Source organism: Penicillium daleae, assembly GCF_028827525.1.
Source record: "Penicillium daleae strain IBT 16125 chromosome Unknown utg000008l_segment0_segment0, whole genome shotgun sequence".
In the NCBI taxonomy this organism is placed as follows: Eukaryota; Fungi; Ascomycota; class Eurotiomycetes; order Eurotiales; family Aspergillaceae; genus Penicillium; species Penicillium daleae.
In genome coordinates, this window is record NW_026623156.1 from 4,134,469 (window position 1) to 4,157,325 (window position 22,857).

The 22,857-nt window shown below is 49.4% G+C and overlaps 4 protein-coding genes across 4 annotated transcripts; 3 read left to right on the forward strand and 1 right to left on the reverse strand.

Annotated features, from left to right (window-relative positions):
• Nucleotides 1–10: 10 nt before the first annotated feature.
• Nucleotides 11–867, forward strand: N7458_010033 (uncharacterized protein; the record flags this gene model as incomplete). Its single annotated transcript, XM_056913415.1, has 4 exons — nucleotides 11–296; nucleotides 353–421; nucleotides 479–631; nucleotides 701–867. The coding sequence occupies 4 exons, from the start codon at nucleotides 11–13 to the stop codon at nucleotides 865–867; spliced, it is 675 nt and encodes a 224-aa protein (XP_056762264.1).
• Nucleotides 868–7,562: 6,695 nt separating this feature from the next.
• N7458_010034 (glycosyl hydrolase family 81-domain-containing protein) lies at nucleotides 7,563–10,606 on the forward strand (the record flags this gene model as incomplete). The annotated part of the gene is made up of 9 exons (XM_056913416.1): nucleotides 7,563–7,748; nucleotides 7,812–8,214; nucleotides 8,270–8,658; nucleotides 8,712–8,935; nucleotides 8,994–9,281; nucleotides 9,341–9,770; nucleotides 9,831–9,913; nucleotides 9,964–10,043; nucleotides 10,113–10,606. The coding sequence occupies 9 exons, from the start codon at nucleotides 7,563–7,565 to the stop codon at nucleotides 10,604–10,606; spliced, it is 2,577 nt and encodes an 858-aa protein (XP_056762265.1).
• A 2,502-nt stretch (nucleotides 10,607–13,108) lies between these two features.
• On the reverse strand, nucleotides 13,109–13,873 carry N7458_010035 (uncharacterized protein; the record flags this gene model as incomplete). The annotated part of the gene is made up of 1 exon (XM_056913417.1): nucleotides 13,109–13,873. One exon carries the CDS (start codon nucleotides 13,871–13,873, stop codon nucleotides 13,109–13,111), a length of 765 nt encoding a protein of 254 aa, XP_056762266.1.
• Nucleotides 13,874–19,973: 6,100 nt separating this feature from the next.
• On the forward strand, nucleotides 19,974–21,705 carry N7458_010036 (sugar porter family MFS transporter; the record flags this gene model as incomplete). The annotated part of the gene is made up of 2 exons (XM_056913418.1): nucleotides 19,974–20,159; nucleotides 20,272–21,705. 2 exons carry the CDS (start codon nucleotides 19,974–19,976, stop codon nucleotides 21,703–21,705), a joined length of 1,620 nt encoding a protein of 539 aa, XP_056762267.1.
• Between the last annotated feature and the right edge of the window lie 1,152 nt (nucleotides 21,706–22,857).

Here is a 22,857-nt window from a genome sequence, read left to right on the forward strand (position 1 = left end):
CATATTTAAGATGCCTTTCACCAAGCAGACAATTTCTGCGCTCGCCATGACGGCGATCGCCTCCGTGGACGCTGCCTTCGGCCCGGCTTTCAGTACTGGGCCTGTTGCTTCAGACTCTTTCATCCGTGAATCCACCTCGACTCTGGTCCTCCCTAAGACCCCCAGTGGCTCTTCAGGCGATGCTTCTCTCTGGGTTGGCATGGGTACCTCGAACGGTGACCTGATACAGTCCATCGCCGACAATTGGCAGTCAAGTTCTTGGAGCGTCTTTGCCTACACTCTTTTATCCACTAGTCGTAAGCGAATCTCGCCTGTCTCTGGGTTCAAAATACAAAGACTAATCTTTTCCAAGCCACCACTCAGATGCCTGTTCAGGGTGACTCTTCTACTGCCAACGCTGGAGACGAGGTGACCATGCACTGTACGTCATGATGCAATCTATAACGACCCCAACATAGAAGCTTAATCTCGCCCGCAGACAAGTTCGATGACACCACCGGCAATTACACTCAGACAGTTCTTGTCAACGGTGTGACTGTGTCCACTCTGTCTACAAGCGACGGAAGGGCCCAGGGCTGGGGTAGTGCCGTTGAGTGTGCCGCGGATAATTGCGGCACGATGCCTGCTCACAGTAAGACTCCATTGAAATTTATCTTGTCTTTGGTATTAGGTGAACTGATACATTCCATTGCTACTATAGCTTGGATCAACACAGAGATCATCCTGGACACCGCCGACGCGAACTACATCAATACCCTAGCTAAGGGCGAAGGCGTCACCGGCGACATGTCAACCAGCGACAATGGAAAGACCTGGACTGTGAGCACCATCGGCATTCCCGAATTTACATTTGGTGTCTCCTCTTAAACCAATGGCCAATTGAGATTACAATTTCAACCACCTCATCTCAACTACCATGCCCTCGTGTACCTCTGTAAATAGTGGCAATCGCTCTAGAAATGCTAAATTATCCGAAGCAATTCGCTCTGCTATTATTTACGCCTATTAATCACACGAGAAACCCACTCAAATCGCATCACACTTAGTCATATCACGCTCCACTAAGTTATATATAATACAATCAATCGCTTTCCATCTACTGGCAATCTGCAATCGAAGCTATGTTCTGGCCGCTCGTCGAAGCTTAAACCCTCTGAGGGCCGATATGTCTTTCTTCTTGTTCGCTGTAACCCGATTAACAGTTACAAGGCTGTTATTCATGAATCGGGTCTTAAAGTATTAAAAGAAGGAGCCGGATTTGTTTGAGCGGTATAAATAGCTAAGGATACAGTTGCCTGGTCTGCGAGGTGCAATCTCTGCCAGGATCTGTTGTCTTCAATCCGCCTGACGCGGAGGGAAAGAAGGTGGGGTATGTGAGATCCCGACTATCTGTTTGAGAGAGATTTAATTCGAATCGGAGCTCCCTGTGACCCAAATCCGATATAATAATCTTATACTGAAGTATTTTACTAGAGAAACCTTACAGATCAGACTTAAAGCAAGTCCAGTAAACCCTCTGCTTAGGACCCCATTCGCCTTCAGACTGACCGAAATCGAAATGTGGGTTCAAGAGAAATCCTGACAGCAGGCCAACGCTTGAACAAACATTTTCCATGTTTCTATTGGTCGTGATGTCGCGGCTAGATATACGCCTGCCAGGGAGAAACACTGAGCTCCAATCACCTGAATACGACACAATAGCATTCCTATGTGCTTTTGAGCGGCGAAGAGACATGACTCTGCTTGTCGCAAGCAGGCGATTGACGGAAAGCAAAGGGTGAAACTCTAGCTGTATTCCCAACAAAAGCAGTAGCAATAGATTAGTGCGCATATATCAGCAACTGAAATATTCATCATTAGCACAGAACTGAGGAGAGAGGGAGTGAAAGGGGGGTAAGAGAGTGAATACTAATAGACAGCTCATTGCATCCCATCACACTCCATTAAAACACAGTCTTCAAATACTCCCTTATGGGACGATCTGGACGGAATCTACGATCTGGGATGGACTTGGGAGAGATCTGGGGTGGAAGGCAAACATGGCAAATCGTGGCAGGTGGTTGTTATCAGGAACCCCAAGATCCTCAGCCTTTCTTCATCTCTCTTTCTCTCCAGTTTCGCTACCATCGTTGAAAGCACCAATGAACCCCCTTCATTTGACTGGCTTGTACCACCTCACTCTCTCCTCTAAAATCGGATAAAAATATGCACATTCTCAAAATAATTTTGAAGCAGTGATTCCGCCGCGAGCAAGTCAAATCTACGGACATCGGCAGACTGGGGGATTTCGGGGTGTCATCGGTCGAGGACGGGCGGTCCCGAGGCGGGAGAGTATTCTCAGCAGCAATCGGCCATTTTAGAACGGCCTCAATATTAATTTCCGAGTGTCGCCATTGGGTGTGGACGCCGAATACCGCTCCAGAGGAACCTAGGTCGCTCAACTGGGAGATTACTCAAGCCTAGCGGGGAGAGTGATGGTTGGCACTGGTTGTTGCTGAAGCTCCGGGGCTTTAGTTTGGACTAGGCCCTCTGGATCGTCTAGGCGTTGGAGGATGGCGAGAGTAGCGGGATTGAAGCTGTTAAGGCAGGTTGGTTTAGAGATATTTTGGTGAGCATGGCCCACGGTCTAGGATATGTGAGAGGACAAACGTTGATTGGTCAATTTGTTGGTATTTTGTGCATTCCGTTCCGAGGCACACGCACGAAGCACAAGCCGGTTAGGCATTGTCGCATTTCGTTAATCGGAATTGACAAGTATGACATGCCTATGTTGTCCGTCACCGCGGATAAGTAACTGCAGGACGAGCGGGTCGTCGTTTCTGAACTGGCTGCTGCTGTTGTGGATGTTGTCGACCTAGTGGCGTAGCAGGATGCTGATGCTTGCATTTTATTGACAGATCTAGCAGCGCTGATTGAGCTGAGTAGGTCGAACGTCCGACCGGGGGATTCAAAGCCCACGTTGCTAATGTGTGCAGCATTGGTGCCCGTGTGCTCTAGGATCTACCAAATTACGTGTCATTATCATCCGGGGATGATGGCGGTGGATCCGATTCCTGAATATTTTCCCGAGTTAGCAGAGCTTGTATACAAGCCAAGCAAAAGGCGTCGTCGAGAAGGGAGTAGTAAATGCCTCGCGGAGTGTCGGTGCAAGAATATATGGCCGAGGAGCTCATTTTGTTCAGGGTTCAGGGGTAGCTGATTTAGTTGATTCTGCTGCAAACTCTATTGCACGCAAGGTAGATAAATTAAAAGAAGGCGGTTGTATTAGCTAGAATAGAAAGGAATCGTTAGGAGGCACTAAAAGATGTACTGTCTCGTGTAAATGAACATATCTGACTGAGCTGGAAAATCCTCTTTCCAGAACTAGTAATGTCCCTGGTTTCTGCAATTTACCCCGCACCGAATGCCTCAACGATCTGGAGATTTACCGCTAAGGGATGTTAATTCAGCGGCCACTCAATCTCCCACATGGTTTATATGGTAAATCGGGTCACTTCGAAATACTCATGTAGTAACATGCCAATACCAGGCCCTGACTTATATTATCTTATTAATCCATTCGCCGAATGTAGTTCGCTCTATACATGCTGCTATGCGGGCTATTTGACCAGCCTGCAGCGAGAAAATGGCTGCCAGCACCCAGCGTTTCATATACCTCATCTCAGGGGATAGGATCACATAACACTGGAAATAGACAAAAACGGAGGGACGGACCACTTTCCCCATCATATCCCCGCAGTTTTCTCCCCTCCAACTCACCCGATCCACCAAACTTTCATCACTCCTGTCTGACTCTCCTCATCACCTATCACTCCAGTCACTTTCTCATCTGCATCATCCGCTTACGAATACGTCGGATGTCAAGGGGTTACGATCGACCTGGGATTCGCGCCCCTATTTTCGGGTCCCATCACCACGCGCTGACTTTATGAAACGCTCTCAACAGCGTTCTACTAAATAGTTCTTCAATCAAGCACCTAAATTGGTTCCCTAATACTAGTGGGTAAGGATATCCTCTGATCCGACAACTCGCAATAGCGGGATTACTAGGGTTCAGCTTTTTCTTTTCTACGCAACACGGACCGACCTCATCATGTCGAAGTGATTGGCATCAGCACTTCCAAATTTAAACGCGGGTCTGAAACACTAGATCCAACATGCAGGGGAATACGATGCAACAGAAACATGGTACGTTGTAACCCTAAACTATGATCAACCACGTACGGTAATATTCATTTTCACACCATCCAATTCAGGGATCGTTGAGGATTCCAGAATGACTTGTGGAGCCATTGGTACTGTTGGTACTATTCGAGGACTTTGTCATCACCGTGCGTCCAAACAGACCCCTCTAAGACCTGAATTCGGAGATTGTGAAGATTGCGGAGATAAGGTCCTTTTCCCCTGTTCCTACAGTGGTGACTGTGTATACTCCATGCTCGCCAGTCATGCGGACATGCCTTCAGCCCAGTAGTTGTCACAGGCGTAGTCGGAATTGTAATAAAATTGCCCTCTCTCTGGGTTGCGGTTGCACCTCTTGGATTGTTTGAGCTCTCTCACAGGCTGGTTAGCTTTGGAGGAGGGAGGTGTGGAGACGTGTGAACTTGGGCTGTTTCAACTCTTGCCCTTGAACCAGTGTTTCTCGCTGTAACGAGTAACCTATAGGTAATCGTTTTTGATATGTTTTGATGCATTAAAGGCCATGACAAAGTAAGGTCTGACGCCTATCTTCTCGTAATACTGATACCCAACATAGACGTCCTCACTGCACAGCACTCGTCCGCTCTCCGACCATAGCTAAGATACGACGGATTCTGCTGAACTGTTTCCGTGAACTCAAGGGAATTTTTATTGACTATCTATCCATAAAATCCCATTTTAATTGAAAAAAGAGGTCTTTTGTTACCAGATTCACATCAAAAAATAAAACGTCCGCAATTTCATTCCCGTTATCATTCATTCATACCGTGCCCATAGCATGTAACCAGAGCGTCACTTTGCACACCCACTACGGCATTTGGCGGGACAGTCGCGCCTTCATCGGGGGCAGATCCATATAGGCACGACAAGCCTAATTTTCCCATTCTCCACTCAGGTCAGCACAAACCACAGCCTGATCAGATTTAGCAGCCGCATCCACGGTATATTGGATGACGCGTTCAGGATCAAAACGTCCTACTAGTGGCAGTCCACTGGGACCAATCGAGACGAGTGCACGTAATTGTAGCAGTGACGTCGAGTGGTCGCGCAATCAACCAAAAGATTGTGAGCTTCATTATCTTCGAGCCATTTTTGCGTCGTTTTTCTGGAGCTCTGATCCCGATGAGCGATGTTTCCTATTGTTGGGTGGTTTTGTTATTGACCACCAGTTCTCCGTCGATAAAGAGTACGCCGGTTCCCGCGAAGGTGAGCCGAGTTATACATGCCGCTTTTGGTGGGCTCAAAGATGCCTTCATAGTGATGTAGTAAGGATCATCAAAGATCTGGGGTTGTTTGTAACCCACGAGGAATGCGGAACAGTTGGTCATATAAAGAATATCGATGGATTTGCGGTTCTCAACAGTGGCTGGTTTCGGTATACACGCCATATATATCCAGTTTTTCCGTCCTGTCTTCAAGTATGATCCTAGAAGTGTGCATTCTTTATCCATAAGTACCCCTAGTAAAAGTTCCCATTGGCTGTACATTATTTTGGTTTCGTTGGACGGGAGTCAATTTGCAGTATGCGGGTAGAGAGGCAGGGGGCATTGGGTGAGAATTCTAGCGCACTTTCGGGCATTTCCGACTCAGCTGTCTGAGTTACCAGTTCTAGGACTTGAAGAACCCTCACCAAGATTCGTATGCGAGACTTTATTTGACGTGACGGCGTTGGCGAAACCAGGTCCTTAAAACCGAGTCCGCCTAGTTGTCCATGTTGGATGTTAAGCATGGGTCCGAGCAGAATGTATGCGCCCTTGGCGTGGCATTCCAGACCTAAGAGTCTTCCGAGGGAATTTTGTAGATTCATATGAAATGTTGCCCTGAGAGCTGCAGCGCAGGGAAGACATGCTGCTGGGATGCCGTGGAAGAACCGGGTTCTGCGTGCGCCAATTGGGCCCGTCGGTCATACGAGGTTAGCTTATACCGAGACGCGGAATTGATTCTGTATGCCATCCATGGATTCATAATATTTAAATATGTCAGCGCAAGCTAAAACAGTATAGACTAGTATGCGGCAGAGCGAATGGGATCAAAGATGAGTGTATTGGTGGTTGGTGTCTAACATAAGAAAAGGGGGGACATGAAGGTGTCTGTAGCGACAGGAATCTAACCGAGTTGGGCTGGTAGCTAGCTGGACGACTGGGAAATACGCCATATTCTTGAGAAAATATTACTAGATTATGCTAGAGCGAGTCTCCAGGCTCAGAGGAAGCAGAGCGGAGATGATCGTAAAGAGCAATGCAGAGAGAGAAGAGAAAGAGAGAACAAAAACAGGAGGAAGAGGATAGGTCAGGGTTGTGGCAGATGCCTGACCAACAGAACTCCTCGCTAACGGACTATAGAATGGAGGAAGAAGGATCTGACACACGAGATAATAGAGCTACTTTTTCATTTTGTGTTCGGAAAGAGCGCGTTCGATATCGATGTTTGCCAATTTGAGAAACAAGTATATCAGATATAGGGATGATAATATTACAATATGGATCAGACTCGGAAGTTCCATATAAATTGTCTTCGCTGGCTTGTACACAGACGATAATATCAAGGGTTTATTACCTTGATCATAATATCCTGTTATGTTGTTCGGAGTAACTGCAGGAAACCCCTCTTCAGCGGCGCGGAGTATCGCCTCTTCAGCGGCGCGGAGTATCGGATGGCCCCAGTGTTTCGGCAATGAACCATAGATTATGGAGTTAACGCCATCGAAATTGTTTCAGACCTGTGAATAATGGATGTTGTGATCGTATGTAGAATTGAAGAGGAGGAATGGAAAAGTATCGGCGATTCAATAGTAGCGACCACTCCATGTGCAGCATATAGTGGACGATGGTATGGAGTGACAAAATCGCCTAGCATAGCCCTCCTCTATACACTATACCGGAAGTAGAATATGCGAGATTTACCTTTTCTCTTAGGATGGAACTTAACCCTGGGCCACCTGTAGTGAACTAAATGGATGTTCCCTCATTTGTATTTTTCGACGTATTCTGTCTGTGGACTCTGATTCTATTAATTCGATAAGGTACCAGCCCCAGATTCCACAGTTGATTTCTTCACGCTGCGTGGGGAATTTTAACACTAGCCGGTTTAAAATCAGTGGTTAAAGATCCTTCGTAATAATATGGTTATTTTTAAAATAATGCTTTCAAGGATTTCATGACCAATCCCTCTCCAGTTAGGATCACACCGGGTTCGCGAGACTCCGCGTAGAGGTTGTCTTGATTTGTTGAAACCTATATATACTGTGGTGTCTCTGGCAAATATTTATAATGAAGCAGTTTGTCCCTCTTTCGTAGATAATTATCTGATACTCAGGCATTCAGTTCCCTGCTGCATTGAGATTCCCCACCCTTGTTTCGAAGATGCGATCTGTTCTCCTTATTTTCCTTTCTGTTGCCACTGCTACTGGTAGTAGCGGCATCCATACCTTGTATAAACGCACTTCGTTGGGTCCCATCGCAACAGATAATCCTAGTGGCATTACTGGTGGTCAGATCACCTGTGCAGCTGCTCCCGTGAACTCATTCTTTCAGGGGTTTGAGCCTCCAGTAAGTAAACTCACTCTATTTCCCCTGTCAAGAGCTCTCGTTTACTAAGGCATGTGTACCTAGTTCCCAACAAACGGGTGGTGGGCGCCTTATGCCGCTCCTCCCGGGAACGGAACTGCCGCGGGACCCTTCCCGTACGAATCAGCCCTAGACGGGGACGGGTTTGTGTTTGGCTTCAGCACAAACCGCCAATTTGACGGGACATCTATTAAGCAGCCAACGCAGACAGATTGGCGTGTGTGTTTTACTGAGCATTCGGGAGAGTTCAGTAATCATAAAGCGACTGCATGGGATACTCAAACCGTTACCTTACAGTATTTCGGGAGTGACGCTTCCATGACGGTGTATGGCGTTCCGGGGTCACCATACATTACGTTTCAGTTTAACCAGTCGACCCCATTGTTAACACCGATGAATGGAGGGATCCAATCATTCAACAGCAAGTCGCTCCTGGATGGCGGAAATGGTATGTTCCATTTACGATTTCTGTTTGTATAAGAGCTGAATGAGATATAATTCAGTGACTGCCACCGGAACGGAGTTTACTGTGACTGATACTAGCAATTCGACCTACATTATTTACAGTCTCTCTTCGATCACGCTCACAGCGAGCTCTCTAGCCGGATCGGCTGGGACGATCTCCGCGTCGAGTGTGTTCACGGGTGTCCTCCGACTCGTAAAGCTCGAGGATCCCGGACACAAAACGATTCTTGACAAGCATTACGAGATCTACCCGGTCTCCGTCGAGCAAAACTACGACTTGTCAAACACAACAGGCACGCTTAGCTTCCACTGGAACACGGTGGGGAATGGAAGTGATCTCCTCATGCTAACCTGGCCACACCACCGGCTTGCAATGCAGAACGGAAATTTCCCAGATATAACAGCGCTCGCCTATTTGACTACGAAGGTAAAGCTCCGTTAAGTTTGTCGTTAGACGTGTGCTAATAGTGATGCGGACAGGGATATATGTATCCAGCTCTTGGGAATGAATGGACATTGCTCTACAACCTCACATCAATAATATGGGATCCCCCACGCGAGCTTGATTCTTCGTGTTCATCGGCTGTTCTCCAAGGTCTTGAATACGAGATCGGAGAACTTAATCCTGCAAATGCTCCAATCCCTGGTGACTTTTATTATTGGGGTGGTTCAATGAATGCCATTGCGCGGTTAGCAGTCATTGCGTGCGTACGAGATCTATCTCTCCCATATGATAGAATATGAAGCTCATTATATATGCAGTGACAATCTCGGACGTACTGATCTGATCTTACCGGTTATCGATTACCTCGAGGCTTCTTTCGCCCAGTGGTTCAATACCTCAGCGACAACCATGGCGGCATACGAAACCGCGTGGGGTGGCGTCATAAATAAGGCCGGCGCAAATAATTCGTGGGTCGATTTTGGGAACGGATACTACAATGACCACCACTTTCATTATGGATATTTCCTTGCTGTCGCGGCAGTCATTGCGAAGTACGACCAGAGCTGGTTGAATCAACATAGGGACTTTATTAACTGGTTTGCACGGTATGTCTTTCTTTACACAGTTCTTATGGATTATGAAGTCAATGATTGGTTATGTGCAGGGACATCGTAAACCCATCGGTGAGTGATCCTTACTTCCCCATTACTCGGTGCCGAGACTGGTTCGCGGGACACTCTTGGGCGTCTGGAATCGCGAATGGTGCGGGAAGCCGGGACCAAGAATCGAGCGGTGAAGCTATCAATGGATACTACGGCGCGCTTCTTTGGGCATCTGTCACACTCTCGGACGACATGGTAAATTATGCAAAGCTCCTGTTAGCGACGGAGATGCACAGTGTACAGGTGTACTGGCATCTCTATCCGGATCAAGCTTCGACAGACCCGAACAATCCGTATCCTGAGCAGGGCTTGAGGGACTTGGTCACGATTGGCAACGTGGAGGATTGGCAATCCGGAGCGTGGTTGTTCTGGGGAAGCGAGAAGAGCGAGATTGCAGCGATCCAAATCTTGCCAGTTCAACCTGTGAACGAGGTGGACAGCTCCTTCATTACATGTTGGATAATAACAGACGGCTAATGACGGTGTTTATAGATTCTGTACGACGCCGAATGGGTTAAGAATGTGTGGAACTATACAATGGTCGAACTCGTTGACCCGAGCATTGGTGATGAATGGTATGTTTTGCCCAAGTTTTTTATGTACCTTTTCTAATGCGTTTGAGCAGGAAATGCGTGATCATTGATGCGTACTCAAACGTAAACCCACAGGTCGCAGCTCAGTGGAGTGCGAACATCACTTCCTGGGGTATGACCCTTCTTCCAACAGTGGAACTTTCAGATTTAGTCCTAACAGAGTGAAAAAAAAAATTAACAGGCAGTGGGCAAACATACACGAACGAGCTCTTCTTCATCGGAACTCGACCTAACCCAACCGGGGCGCCAATCTGTAGCAACAACACCCTCCCGTCTAACCCCTACGGAAAGTTCCTCATACAGGACACATCCTCAGGAAATTACGTTGCCGCGTCTAGCGCGAACACAAACCTAATCGCCTCAGCTACCTCTACCAGTGGCGCTGCGACGTTCAATAGCTCCTTCGTGCCCAACGCCGGGACGCTCCAGCTCATCAGCACGAAAGAGTTCGTGACGGCTGACCAGTCTGGTAACTACACACTCTCTGCGACCCGGAGCACGGCGTCATCTTGGGAGACGTTCGTGATCCGCCAGAAGGTTGGAGCAGCAGCGGGTGTGTACTCCATCCAGGCAGTCAGCAACAGACTGTACATCACTGTGGATGGGGATGGATCGCTTGTCAACAATGGTGCGAATGAGGCGGCGAGTTCTGGATTCAAATTCATCGACGCGTGATATATTGGTTAATGTGATCAATTAGTATTTGCTCATTACTATCTTCATTGAAGATCATGAATTGAGCAGTGGTTCATTCATTACAATCGACAGAGGTTATTCTACTGGTTCCGAAGCGTACAACCCTATGTTTTTGATACTATGTTTATGAAGGAATCATTCCAAAGCCATCCCGCCTTGGGTATTTGTCCTGTTTTTGGGCGTAGTTCGCTCAGATTAAGATTCCTGAGGATCCATACACCTTTCCTCGTCAAAAGTATCTGATCTCCCGTCACTCTACTTTATAATAATTACTTCCAACTTGGTTATATTACCACTACGGGTTGCATTAGCAGTAGCTTTGGCCGCTGCTACGGTAACCTGCTAAGTAAGAAGCATGGAGTTTGCTTGGCGTATAACAGGTTTCAACGACCAAGAAACTACTTAATTCACTGCAAAAGTCGGCAGCTTAAATTGGCCGCCGTCTCCGTCTTGGTCTGGTCGGTGTATCCCAAGTCTATGATACCACTGTCTGGGATTCAACCCCTTGTGAAGTATTCGGTGTAGCAGTATCGGACGAATGTCGCGCGGGATCAGATATTGCGAAGCTGATATCCTCCAATGCTGAGTTTCATTCTCCCTCTCATACTGATCGGCACATATATTGTCGTCAATGTGGCCGTTCTTAGTAGGCGTTGCGGATGCTTCCTGGTTCGACCAGCGATCTCTATGCTTCTGTTGAGAGAAGTGGCTGCTTGGAGTGGCCGGAGTGTGGGCCGGAGTGTGGCACATGCTGGGAAGGAATTAGACATAATCGACGACCACGGTCAGTCGTGTACTGGCGGGTATAATGCCATTCATGCACGTGGAAACCATAATGTTTGTGTGAAGTCTTAGAGGAGTGATCACTGAGCGATCACTGATTAACCACAGCAATCACTGAGCATCCATGATTGGTCACTGAGCGATCACATGACTAGACTGACGAGATCACTGAGCATGAGCACGTGCTGACATTTACTCAGTGAGCCTGAGCCTGATCGCCCTCATAAAGCGGCGGCAGCCTAGATAGGAAAGCCCCACCCGCCGGACATTATCCTGTGTATATAGCTGCATATTAGACTGGATCAGACCAAGTGCGTATCTGCGGTGAACGGCGGCAGATTACGGCCACGGACTAAAAACTTATGATTGCTTACCTACTAGTGCTGATTAAATACGGCAGAGAAGAGCCACCTACCGTCATTTGCACGATCGTTTCATTTGTAGCTGATGCTAAGCCGAACAGGAATTGCGAAACGTAGAGTTCAGCAATAGTGTTTAGACAAGCTGACCAGGCCACTACAGCAAGAATCACAGTTGTCGAGATCAGATATACCGAGCGTCTTCCGTACTTCACAGCCGGGGGAATGAACAAAATACAGCCAATAGCCCGTCCCTGCATAATTCAAGGCGGAGGCAGTATTCAATTGATTATAACTCCACCCGAATTCCGGAATCCATAGGACCCAAAAGACGACCGGGAGAGAGGATCTGATACAGGCATTAGTGTTGTTCACAGTAGCGGCTAGGGATCATACTGGGTGAAAATCAGGGCCGTCACGACGAGGGTCGGGAGGAAGTTCATCAATTTTCAGGTCGGAGTCCAATTCTACGAGGGAAATATCCAGGCATGAGCATACGTTTGCAAGCTGTGGCACCCGTACCAATGGATCATTCGGATCCTGAGACGGTGTCGGTTGAAGCATGAATTCCTGGGTTTCGAATTCCCCATTTTCTTAATGTGGTTAGGCAGACAGGAATGAAGTATTCATGGGAGCCTACTAATCTCTTACCGCGAATAAGACGAACGGTACCCGGAGGTGTAGTAAAATAGGACGGGGGAGGCTGCAGCCTTACCATCTTCCTTTTATGTGAAGAGACTAAAGGGAATAAAGTAGCGGCAGATTAAGTAGACGCTGCTACAATTCCAGAATGGCGGGTTAGGGGACACCAAATTGAACAGGGTGTGCTGATAAAACAATGGATTAATTTGCAAATTTCAAGTCTTCCCCTCCAAGGAAGAGGGGATGTACTTATAAAGCATGGTCAAGACTCGGCATTTACCAACCAGGCCTGTCTACCGTGGATGAGCTCTATAGAAAAGCTTATCAAACTGAACCGGCAACGCGGGGAAGCAAGATATCAATTCATAGGTCATGATTGGCCCAAATAAGTGCTTTTCTCGATAAATATCAGCGATTTGAAGCAATCAGAAGGCGTATGGGTTGAATCGGCTGTTAGTTGTTGGCACTAGTAACCAACGCAGTCCGTGTCCGTGAGATAGAGCGGGTCGACCTTATGGATTGGGAAATGTCTAGCGGCTATCGCACGTTTCTCTGCACTCTGCGGCGGCACTTGACTACGACACCTCGCAAGATCTACAGGTATCAACCAGTACGATAGCAGGTCGAAACGAAAGTATGTCATATCCAGTTGGCGATATTTGCTTCGGAATCGTGGGTATATCAAGTCCAGCGCATATCAAGCAATGATAAAAGCAAGTGCACCGGCCATGCCTACACTGGCCCATGTAGGCGGGTTGTATGCAATCGCACCGCCGGTCTCTGTAGCACTCGCGCCCGTCCCTGTTGCTATCGCCGTGGCTCCCTGTGCACCCGCACCAGTTGCTGATACAATATTATTCGTCGAAGCAGCAGTGATAGCATGTAAAAGAGAGTCAGCTGTCCAGGTGAAAGTCGCTCCGCTGACCGGGGTACTTAGGACACCGCCACTGTTGTAGAGTGTCTCGGTTCCATTCTTAGGAAGATTTTTCGGCTTATAGAAAGTATGTGTGTCACCAGCACTCTCAGCGGCGTACCCCAAGTCACTGCCGCAGTCGTATGCCTCAAGATATGGACCGCAATCCTCCCAGTGATGAGGGCCCAGGAACGCATCGTACCAGTAATCGGCTCCAATTTCGGAGGGCTTCGTATTTGGGCACACTCCCCAGATGCTAGAGGAAGTTAGTCGACGAGGCGTGTCTTCAAAAATCACTGGGGCGCTTTGCCTGGGGATAGGATTGTAGACATACGCAGACACAACAGCACTCTGTGCACAGCAGATACAGGCCTGAGCATAGTTCGTCATGTCCTCCACCTCGGACATTTGGTTGAGATTGGTCATATTATTGCTGCACTCCGTGAGTTGCGCAGAGATCAGCGTCTCTTTCCGAGCCACCTTTCCAATATTGCATGAACATCCGCCCGCGGCGTTGGCCGGGGCCGGCCAGAAGGGTATTTGATCCATGTCGAAGTTCAAGCATAGGTTGAGAACGTCTTGTGCTGTTTCCTGGTATTCGCAAGAGTATACCTAGCGAGGAAGAAAAGAGTGAGACTTGATCTCATGACGTGAGTATATCGCGAGAGCTACCTGGTTCCAGCAACTCGAGGCAGTACAATCAATCTGATCGGTGGCCTTGACACATCCGCAAGCATTGATGCAGTCGACTCCCAGATTCGGGCATTGTTTTGCCATGCAGGTAGGATCCCCATTGCACGAGTCGAAGCAGCTCTTGCTTCCCCCGGAGCAATTGCTCGTGATGCAATTCGTATAGCTCGTCTCTGCTTTATCATAACATTTTTGCGTCCCCTTCGGATCCGCACAGACTGAAGTATCATTGAAATAGACCGCCGCTGTAGCTACGGCAAGCGACGAGAATGCCGCCCAAGGCAGCACCAACCGTGATATCGCAGGCATTGTGTGAAAGAGTGCGGAAATGACGACGAACTGCGACAAACAAAACGAGACAAAACCTCGCCCTGGTCAAAGCTCCTCTCAGGCACCAAATGGACTCATCAGTCGACCTACCGCAGATTCGGGCCAAGCCGAAAGGTCCATATATCCCACTGCTAGTGCTGATACCGGACGAATGGGAGTCGGCAGCCTCTTGGCGGTCGGTGATCTCTGCTCATCCGGGGAAGACCCGAGATCGCATCTCGTTTAATTTTGCCAGGAGTGGGCTGGAATGGGGGCCGCCAAGATCGAGGACAAGAGCGGGATTGTCCGACCACGTCGAAGTGTCCAATTGAAGCTGACATCTTGTGCATTGGTACTTGGCCCAGGCTGGGCAGGCTGGGCAGGCTGGATTGTCGGTGATGGTGCGGAGGCTTGAGCAGGGGAGGTTAAATAACGTTGCCTCGTTTGAGTCGCGTTGCATCACGAATGACCGATGGCATGAGTTGGGTTTCAGATATTTTTTGGACGTGTTGTCTCTCTATCTCCCGCTTTAGTCTCTTCCTTCATGGGATGCATGTTCCCGCTACGCCAAACGTCCGTCGTACACCCGCCCGACCTTTGGGTCGCGGCCCCGGAAGTTGACAGTGTGATCATAGACAAACGGTTACCTTGCGGCTCAAATTAAATATATGCCACGCGCTGATCATCGGCGTGAGCGGGCCGATCGGTGGCTGAACTTTCCCCAAGCTTCTCGTATTTCATTATTTGATATCTTATCTCAATCAATGCCATGAGTTTCGATGGTCCCTTGGCTGGGAATGAATAATGGTGGAGTACTGGGTGACAGGTCTGAACTGAGGAAGGTAAATCGGGGGCGATATTTTGCGTCCATGCTTGGCGCATGCCTCAAGTTTTGGCAGATTGTTTGGAGGATCCCCATAACCTCGCGTCACTAGGTAAAGCAAGTCCAAGTGGTCATCAACGTAAATGACCCAAAGCCACTCAAGACAGGAGAAACTGGCAAATCTGCTTATCGTTAATTTGAAAATATGATTACTTCCCAATAGTGAGTGCGATATTGGGAAGTTTGACCACTGTCGATAGAGATCGACCAAGCTGGCCGTGGAAAAGCAGCCGCTCGGCTGGCATCTATGACAATTTACATCATGACTGATATAGAGACACTCATGAATCCAGCTCCGAGTCCTGTATGGTCGATCGCGAGCGCATAACGTCAATCGTTCGCAGCCTTGGAGGTCATAATTCAGCGGTGCTACTTCAATAAGACTCCTGCAATCGAAGGCCCTGCAAATGTGACACGTGCTACATACAGCAGAACCACCAGTTCTACCAGCGATAGTATCGTCGTCAACAACGTTCCGTCTCGGACACCGCGTTTCGGATCAGCGTCGACATCGACTGAAGCAAGTTTATTGTTGGACTGGTGAACTCCTCATCAGCTACCAATGCAAATCATTCTCATCCTGGCCAAATTATTCCGCAAGGCTTCGAATTTAGGTCTGTTATGCAGTCTACGGCCAACGAAGACGATAAAAGTTACATATATGATCCAAGAGTCACCATTTTGCTGCACCGACATTCTATATTTCTGAAATCGATAGATAGCTACATGCTTTCATCAGAAACAAGGACCTACCGGCTCAGCAAGCTAAAATAACGGGAAACCGGACATTCCATTGCCAGAAATTTGCGCACCATCATGGTTTTTGTCCCTCGATGACCCCTGTGAGACACTGCGGATATTTAGCAATGGAAATGACTTGGAAGCTATGACCACTCCTTTTACTTTTTCTTCCTTTTTTTTGCTTCGTTCTATCATGTCTAACATTCCAGACTAGAGCAAAGCTTTTCGCCTGGTACCGACTCAGCACGGACGTAGCCACATCGGTTGTTAGACCACCAGTCGGTCGGTTTGTCATAGTTTGATCAAGGGTTCCGTATCTCAACAATACCACCGAGTCCCTAGTCCGAAATCCCAAGTTCGCAACGGCTTCAATCAAACTAAACCCAAATTCCCCAGTCCCCAGACCATAATTCGCGGGATGAAGAGGAAAATCCCCCAACTCCTCCGCATTTCTCACCCACAATGCCTGTATACGCTCACCGGAGGCCATCTGCGAGACCTGGGGGAATAGCCCGCAGACCCTCCTCCAGTTCGGTTCTACGGAGTACGGAATTCTCGGCAAAGTTTTACCCCGGGTCGCCCGTCTCGGCCTAGAGAAGAAACAGGAGGGGTCCTCCGGCCGGGTTCTAGGCTAAAAAGTTGAAAAAACTTCGCCGACCCCGACTTCCCCGGGTACGAGCAAGGTTCGGGTCTAACGCGAAATCCTCACCGGGATGCTGTGTGCTTTGCTCGGCTAGTCCTGTCATACACGGAGAATGGATCGGTTACCGAAGATGGGCCCATTTGATTCGGGATGTGGCGAATGGGAAGAGAAAAAATCTGGTAACTGTGGTTGTGGGAGCCACAGTTTGGAACTTGGGTATGGAATCTATGGAAGGGAGAATTGTATGGGTGTGGCTTGAGAGCGGTAATTTGCACTATGGGAGAAAGCTTATTGGACATTCATTATTGCCATGCTTTTTTTGGGTTCCTGATATTTATCTTTTTACTGTTTCTGTCATTGTGAAAATTTCTTTGCACGGACTGCTTTGGGTTTAGTGTTCCCCATGGCACCGCGTGTCGTTTGATTTTGCCCTTGTCTGCCGGATTATTAGGGTTTTTTTGAGTTGGGGCGCCTGATTTTCCAGGGTCTGCGGGTTATCTGCAATGCTACTGTGGCTTGGGGGGCGGTATCATATACCTCCCGAGTACGGTATAGAGTCAGAGCGTATACGAAGGATTGAGGGGACAAGGTAGCATTGGACGCTGTTAGACTGAACTCCGGAGAGACTGGCTGGCAGAGGCTGAGAGATTCGAGCCAAACGTTCTGCGCCCAACAAGCTTGAAGCGCCATAATTGAATATTCTATGGAAGATTACTCCGTACAGGAACTAATTTTTTATTCCCACTGCTTGTATTCGGCTAGTGGGGATCATTTCCGGGCTTGGTCATGCCGTGCAAAAATGCTGACTGGCCCGAGAATCACGGCTCCCACGGTCGGGTCGTATTTGCAACTGGGATCTGACATGCTGGATGTGAGATCGTCCCTGTTACCGCTCCCAGATCCGGCAGGAGGCCCTGACAATCGGACCTGACAGAACCAACATGACAGGCAGATGAACTGCTCACTCTGGAGATGTTCTCCTCTCTATCTTTTTATTCTCCGTACTTTGCTGCCAATCACTCTCCCCTCCGATGACTCCGGCACATGGCGCCCCATCTTTTCTGACCTTCCCACAATTTTTGTCGAACCTTCTCTCCTTCCAAGCTCACCAAGCGGGTGGCCACGGCCAATGACCCTCTTCCAAGGCCTTGTCCCGATATTAGCCCGAGGAAGAGACACGCCTTCAAACCTTCTCATGGTGGGTTGTCCCACAATTTCCGCTGTTGGCCGTTCTCAACTCGCTCCATCTTACCATGCCCAGAGTCAAAAAGGAGGGTCCTGTTCGCGGGGACACCGCACGACTGGACGCCACGTGATGCGCCAAGGTTCCCTGCGCGGAATGGCGGAGTGTGAGTTTGACTTCCCCACAATAGAACCAGCCCAGTTGACTCGCATTCTCGTCCTTTGACTGGCTGATTCGGCCGGGGATGTGGAAACCTTTGCCCTGTCCTGCTCTGTAGAACGTCTCGCAGAAGGCTTCTACGCCCGGGGTGCGTTTTCCCGATGGGGACGGGCTTGCTGCCATGGACCCCCCTCCTCTGCTACCTTCTGTTTCGCGGCGACGCCCATTAGTCTCGCGAGATGACGACTCGACTAGCTATCTCGACCACCGACGAGAGAGGAGACAGGCAAGCCAACGCGGACAACACTGACCAATTACTGAAACCGTAGGCCAAAGTCGTGCGGGGGGCACGGGCTCTGCCTTACGCGCAGACTCCCAATTCCAATGCAACCAGCACCAAGCCATACGAAGGAACCATGAGAAGATGACAGCTTACGGCAGACGGAGTTTGGAGAACGGGCCACGCCGTTCAGTCAGCGATGCTACTGTAAGTACTCGCGATGCCCGCTACGGCCTAGAATGGTTCAACGTTTCTCGCGAACCGAGATTGTCCCACCACCACCTAGGCCCTTCCATTCAGCTAATTTTCGCCCCTCTCTCGAATAAAACAATCTCAGAAGCGCCATCGGCCGTGACTATTGCCGCTGGCTCTGTCTCATTTTCGCCTCTCGCTCTTGTTGATGGTTGTCTATTTCCGGCCTGGTGCCTCTGCGGACATGGCCGAGCTGCGACCAGTCACCGGGTCGGCTCACGCGACTTCGGGGGGGAGAACAGAGAGAGAGAGAACCACCAGTTCAGCGACGGGTAACCGAGACCGAATGACAAATGCTGAGTGGACTGAGACTTGAGGAATCAATGACTAGCTGAGTTACTCACAGTTGCAGTCCTCCGTCCAGGTCCTTATTATCCACCTCTTTGGTCAGGCGTCGGAAAAAAAAAAAAAAAAAAAAAAAAAAAAAAAAAAAAAAAAGAAAAAAAAAGAGCCAAAAACAGAAGAAGAAAAAGCGACCAACAGAAACGGTGGCGCGGTCCAGTCGCAGGTGGCAACCAATGACCAAGTCCCAATGGCGGCCCAGGGACCCCGAAAGGGACAGCGTCTCCGCGAGCCGAGGAATTTGACTTTCTTTTCGCCGGAGACCCGAGCATCTGACTGGCTGGCCCGTTGGACTTTGTTCCTTTTTAACTCAAGACCCCGTCCATTCCAGGCCTAGTCTCCGGTCAAGTTCTGCTGGTGCTCTCGCGCAGGGTCCCTCTTCACTGGCCAATGACTCCCTCCAACCCACGGCTTCATCCGTGCAGACCTACTAGGCTACTAGGCTACTGTACGACTGTATCTACTACAGACCTTCCCCGGCTTTCACACTCTCCCATGGTCTCTCTATTTCCCCGTGCCGCATGCCACGTTTTTTTTTTTTTTTTTTTTTTTTTTTTCGTTTTTCTTTTCGGGGTAGCGTGGTTGTCCCACAGTAGTCTCAATCCGACCTAGTCGACTCCCCCTTTCATCTTAGTCTGCCGTGTCCTGGAGGCTTCGACTGTGATCCATCCCATATTATTATTTATTTTTTTCAATTATTCATGGTGATTTCTCTTTTCTGTTCGGGATTTAGCACGGTTCCAGTAGTTCCCCAGTGCGACGGACCAACCCCCGCCTGTGGCCAGCCGACTAGACCATCGGCCGTGGCCGTGGACGGGGACTCGAACGCGAGCCGAGAGTGGCGGACCGTCTGGTAAACAATTTTTTTTTCTTTCTCCGTGACTCGCTGGGGCTCACGATGTTGCACTAGATCGGATTGGAAACTTTTTTTTTTCCTTTGCCCCCTGCTAATTTGGTCTGGGGATCTGGGGTGCCCGGGGTGCTGGGGTGTCGTGGCCTGCGAGGATATAAACTTCCTCCTCCTCCCCCCTCGTTTGTACTTTTTCTCTCTTTCATCCTTGTGATCCTCTCTCCTCGACCAATCCTCTCTCCTACCTTACTTGGATCCTCCCCTTTTACCTCCTACTTACTTCCTCTCTCACTACATAAGTGAAACCCATCACCGCAATGGCTGGTGGTGCTGTGTCCCCCGCGGGCAGCGTCGACGCTCGCCGCGTCGAGGCCCCCGTTACTGTCAAGACGTACCTGATGTGCGCCTTCGCTGCCTTTGGTGGTATCTTCTTCGGTTATGATTCCGGTTACATCTCCGGTGTCCTTGGTATGGACTACTTCATCACTACTTTCGAGCACCTGGTAAGTTTGGCACTCTGCCACTGAGCTCTTTACTTTCTCTCTCTCCTTCTCCCTCTCTTCGGTCCATATATCTTGATAGCGGTATACTGATATATCCTGCCTCGTGAAAAAGGACCCCTCTCTGGCTACTACCAACCCCGACGCTTTTGTCGTTCCCTCGTGGAAGAAGTCTCTCATCGTCTCTATTCTCTCTGCTGGTACTTTCTTCGGTGCTCTGATCGCCGGTGACCTGGCTGACTGGTTCGGTCGTCGTACCACCGTTATTGCTGGCTGCTTCGTCTTCATCGTCGGTGTTATTCTCCAGACTGCTTCCAGCAGCCTGGGTCTCCTGGTTGCTGGTCGTCTGATTGCCGGATTCGGTGTCGGTTTCGTTTCCGCCGTCATCATTCTGTACATGTCCGAGATTGCTCCTCGCAAGGTCCGTGGTGCCATCGTCTCGGGCTACCAGTTCTGCATCACTATCGGTCTCATGCTGGCCTCTTGCGTCGACTATGGCACTCAGAACCGCACTGACTCCGGCTCCTACCGCATCCCCATTGCTCTGCAGATGCTCTGGGCCGTCATCCTTGGCACTGGTCTCTTCTTCCTACCCGAGTCCCCTCGTTACTTCATCCGCAAGAACGACAAGGAGGCTGCCCGTGAGGCTCTCTCCCGCATTCGTGGCCAGGCCCCTGACTCCGAGTACATTGAGCTGGAGCTGAACGAGATCGAGGCCAACTTCCAGTACGAGATGACCGTCATCCCCGACACTGGCTACTTCGACAGCTGGATCAACTGCTTCCGCGGCAACATCTTCCACCCCAACTCCAACGTCCGCCGCACTGTCCTCGGTACTTCTCTCCAGATGATGCAGCAGTGGACTGGTGTCAACTTCGTCTTCTACTTCGGTACCACTTTCTTCAAGCAGCTCGGCACAATCCAGAACCCCTTCCTGCTGAGCATGATCACCACCATCGTCAACGTGCTCTCCACACCCATCTCCTTCTACGCCATTGAGAAGGTCGGTCGTCGCCCCCTGCTCCTCTGGGGTGCCCTGGGTATGGTTGTCTGCCAGTTCCTCGTCGCCATCATCGGTGTCACCGACGGCAGCAACCCCCACGCCGTCTCTGCCATGATCGCCTTCATCTGTATCTACATCTTCTTCTTCGCTAGCACCTGGGGCCCCGGCGCCTGGGTCGTCATCGGCGAGATCTTCCCCCTGCCCATCCGTTCCCGCGGTGTCGCCCTCTCCACCGCCTCCAACTGGCTGTGGAACTGCATCATTGCCGTCATCACCCCTTACATGGTCGACTCTGACCAGGGCAACCTCGGCGCCAAGGTGTTCTTCATCTGGGGCTCCCTGTGCACCTGCGCCTTCGTCTACACCTACTTCCTCATCCCCGAGACCAAGGGCCTCACCCTCGAGCAGGTCGACAAGATGATGGAGGAGACTACCCCCCGCACTTCTGCTGGCTGGAAGCCCCACTCCACCTTCGCCGAGGAGATGGGTGTCACCTACAACGACAAGGTCGCCACCGAGGCTACCGTCGCCCAGGTCGAGGTCTAATTTGCAGACGTGTAAAAGGAGTCAAGCTTCACTTTTTTTCTTTCCCCCTCTTCTCAAAAGTTCCAAAAAAAAATTCACCGAGGAGGGAAAAAACACCGCTTGGCTCTTATTCCCGTCTTGCTATGCGGTGGCTGGTACATTGATCGTTGATACGCTTTCATGTCCTATGCCCTTCATACCTCTTTGCTTCGTGCAGGCTGGTCCGGTTGTTTAGCGAATACCAGGGGTGTTCATGCGTTTACGTGTTTTATGCCGCTACTCTGTTACCGTTTAATGTGGATGTATCTCTATTAATTGAAACTTTTTTCAATAATTTTTGAACCCCTCCTTCCGCTGTAATGTATCCTGATATGGAAAGTAATCAAAGTGGTCAGTTAAAGTCCTCTTGAGGCTCGGCACGCTCCTCAAGCTGTCGAAGCGCTTCGCATGCTCCAATTCGAAGTCGACTCATCTTTTCGTATCTTAAACGATGAACATTTTACCATATATTGAACTACAGCATGACCCCTCTAAGGGTTTCAAGCCCCCTGATCAGCCGTAGATAGCTTTCACTGAGTTGGGCTTTGACTTTGTTGCGATAGGCATACTTGTAGGATGCATCCACGTGATCCGTGATTATAGCGGAGCTTCCCAAGTCTGCCCAGGGAGATTCCGTCAAGCATCTTCCCTTTAAGTGACTCCACATCTGTCAATCCCGGCAATTCCCATCTCTCATGTGAAAAATTTTTCCTTGCCCGGGAGCAACTCTGGTTAGAATTCTTGATACTAGAGTTCAAGCAAGCTTATATATTTCTTGAGCCGAATTCTCTACTGAAAAGGTCTTCTCCCCTGCCTCTCCAATATACATATCTATCGTGGCCGCTGCCTTGCCTGCCGTGTATAGCCTGTCGGGCCAACATTTATAATCTCCTGCAGAATGAGACCTGAGACCTGGCGATTTGGGAGCCACCCCGAGAAACCTACCTCTGGCAGAACTCCTGACGTGAAGGTCGCCGAAATAGTCCACGAAATCCAGGACGCAACTAACGAATGCATCTACGCCATCGAGAAATGCATCGTCAGGAATCCGCTTTGGCACTGGTGTGGCGCTGGGCTTGCGGAATGACTACTGGTTCATGGACATGCAATTCCGGTATCTGGCAATTAATCATG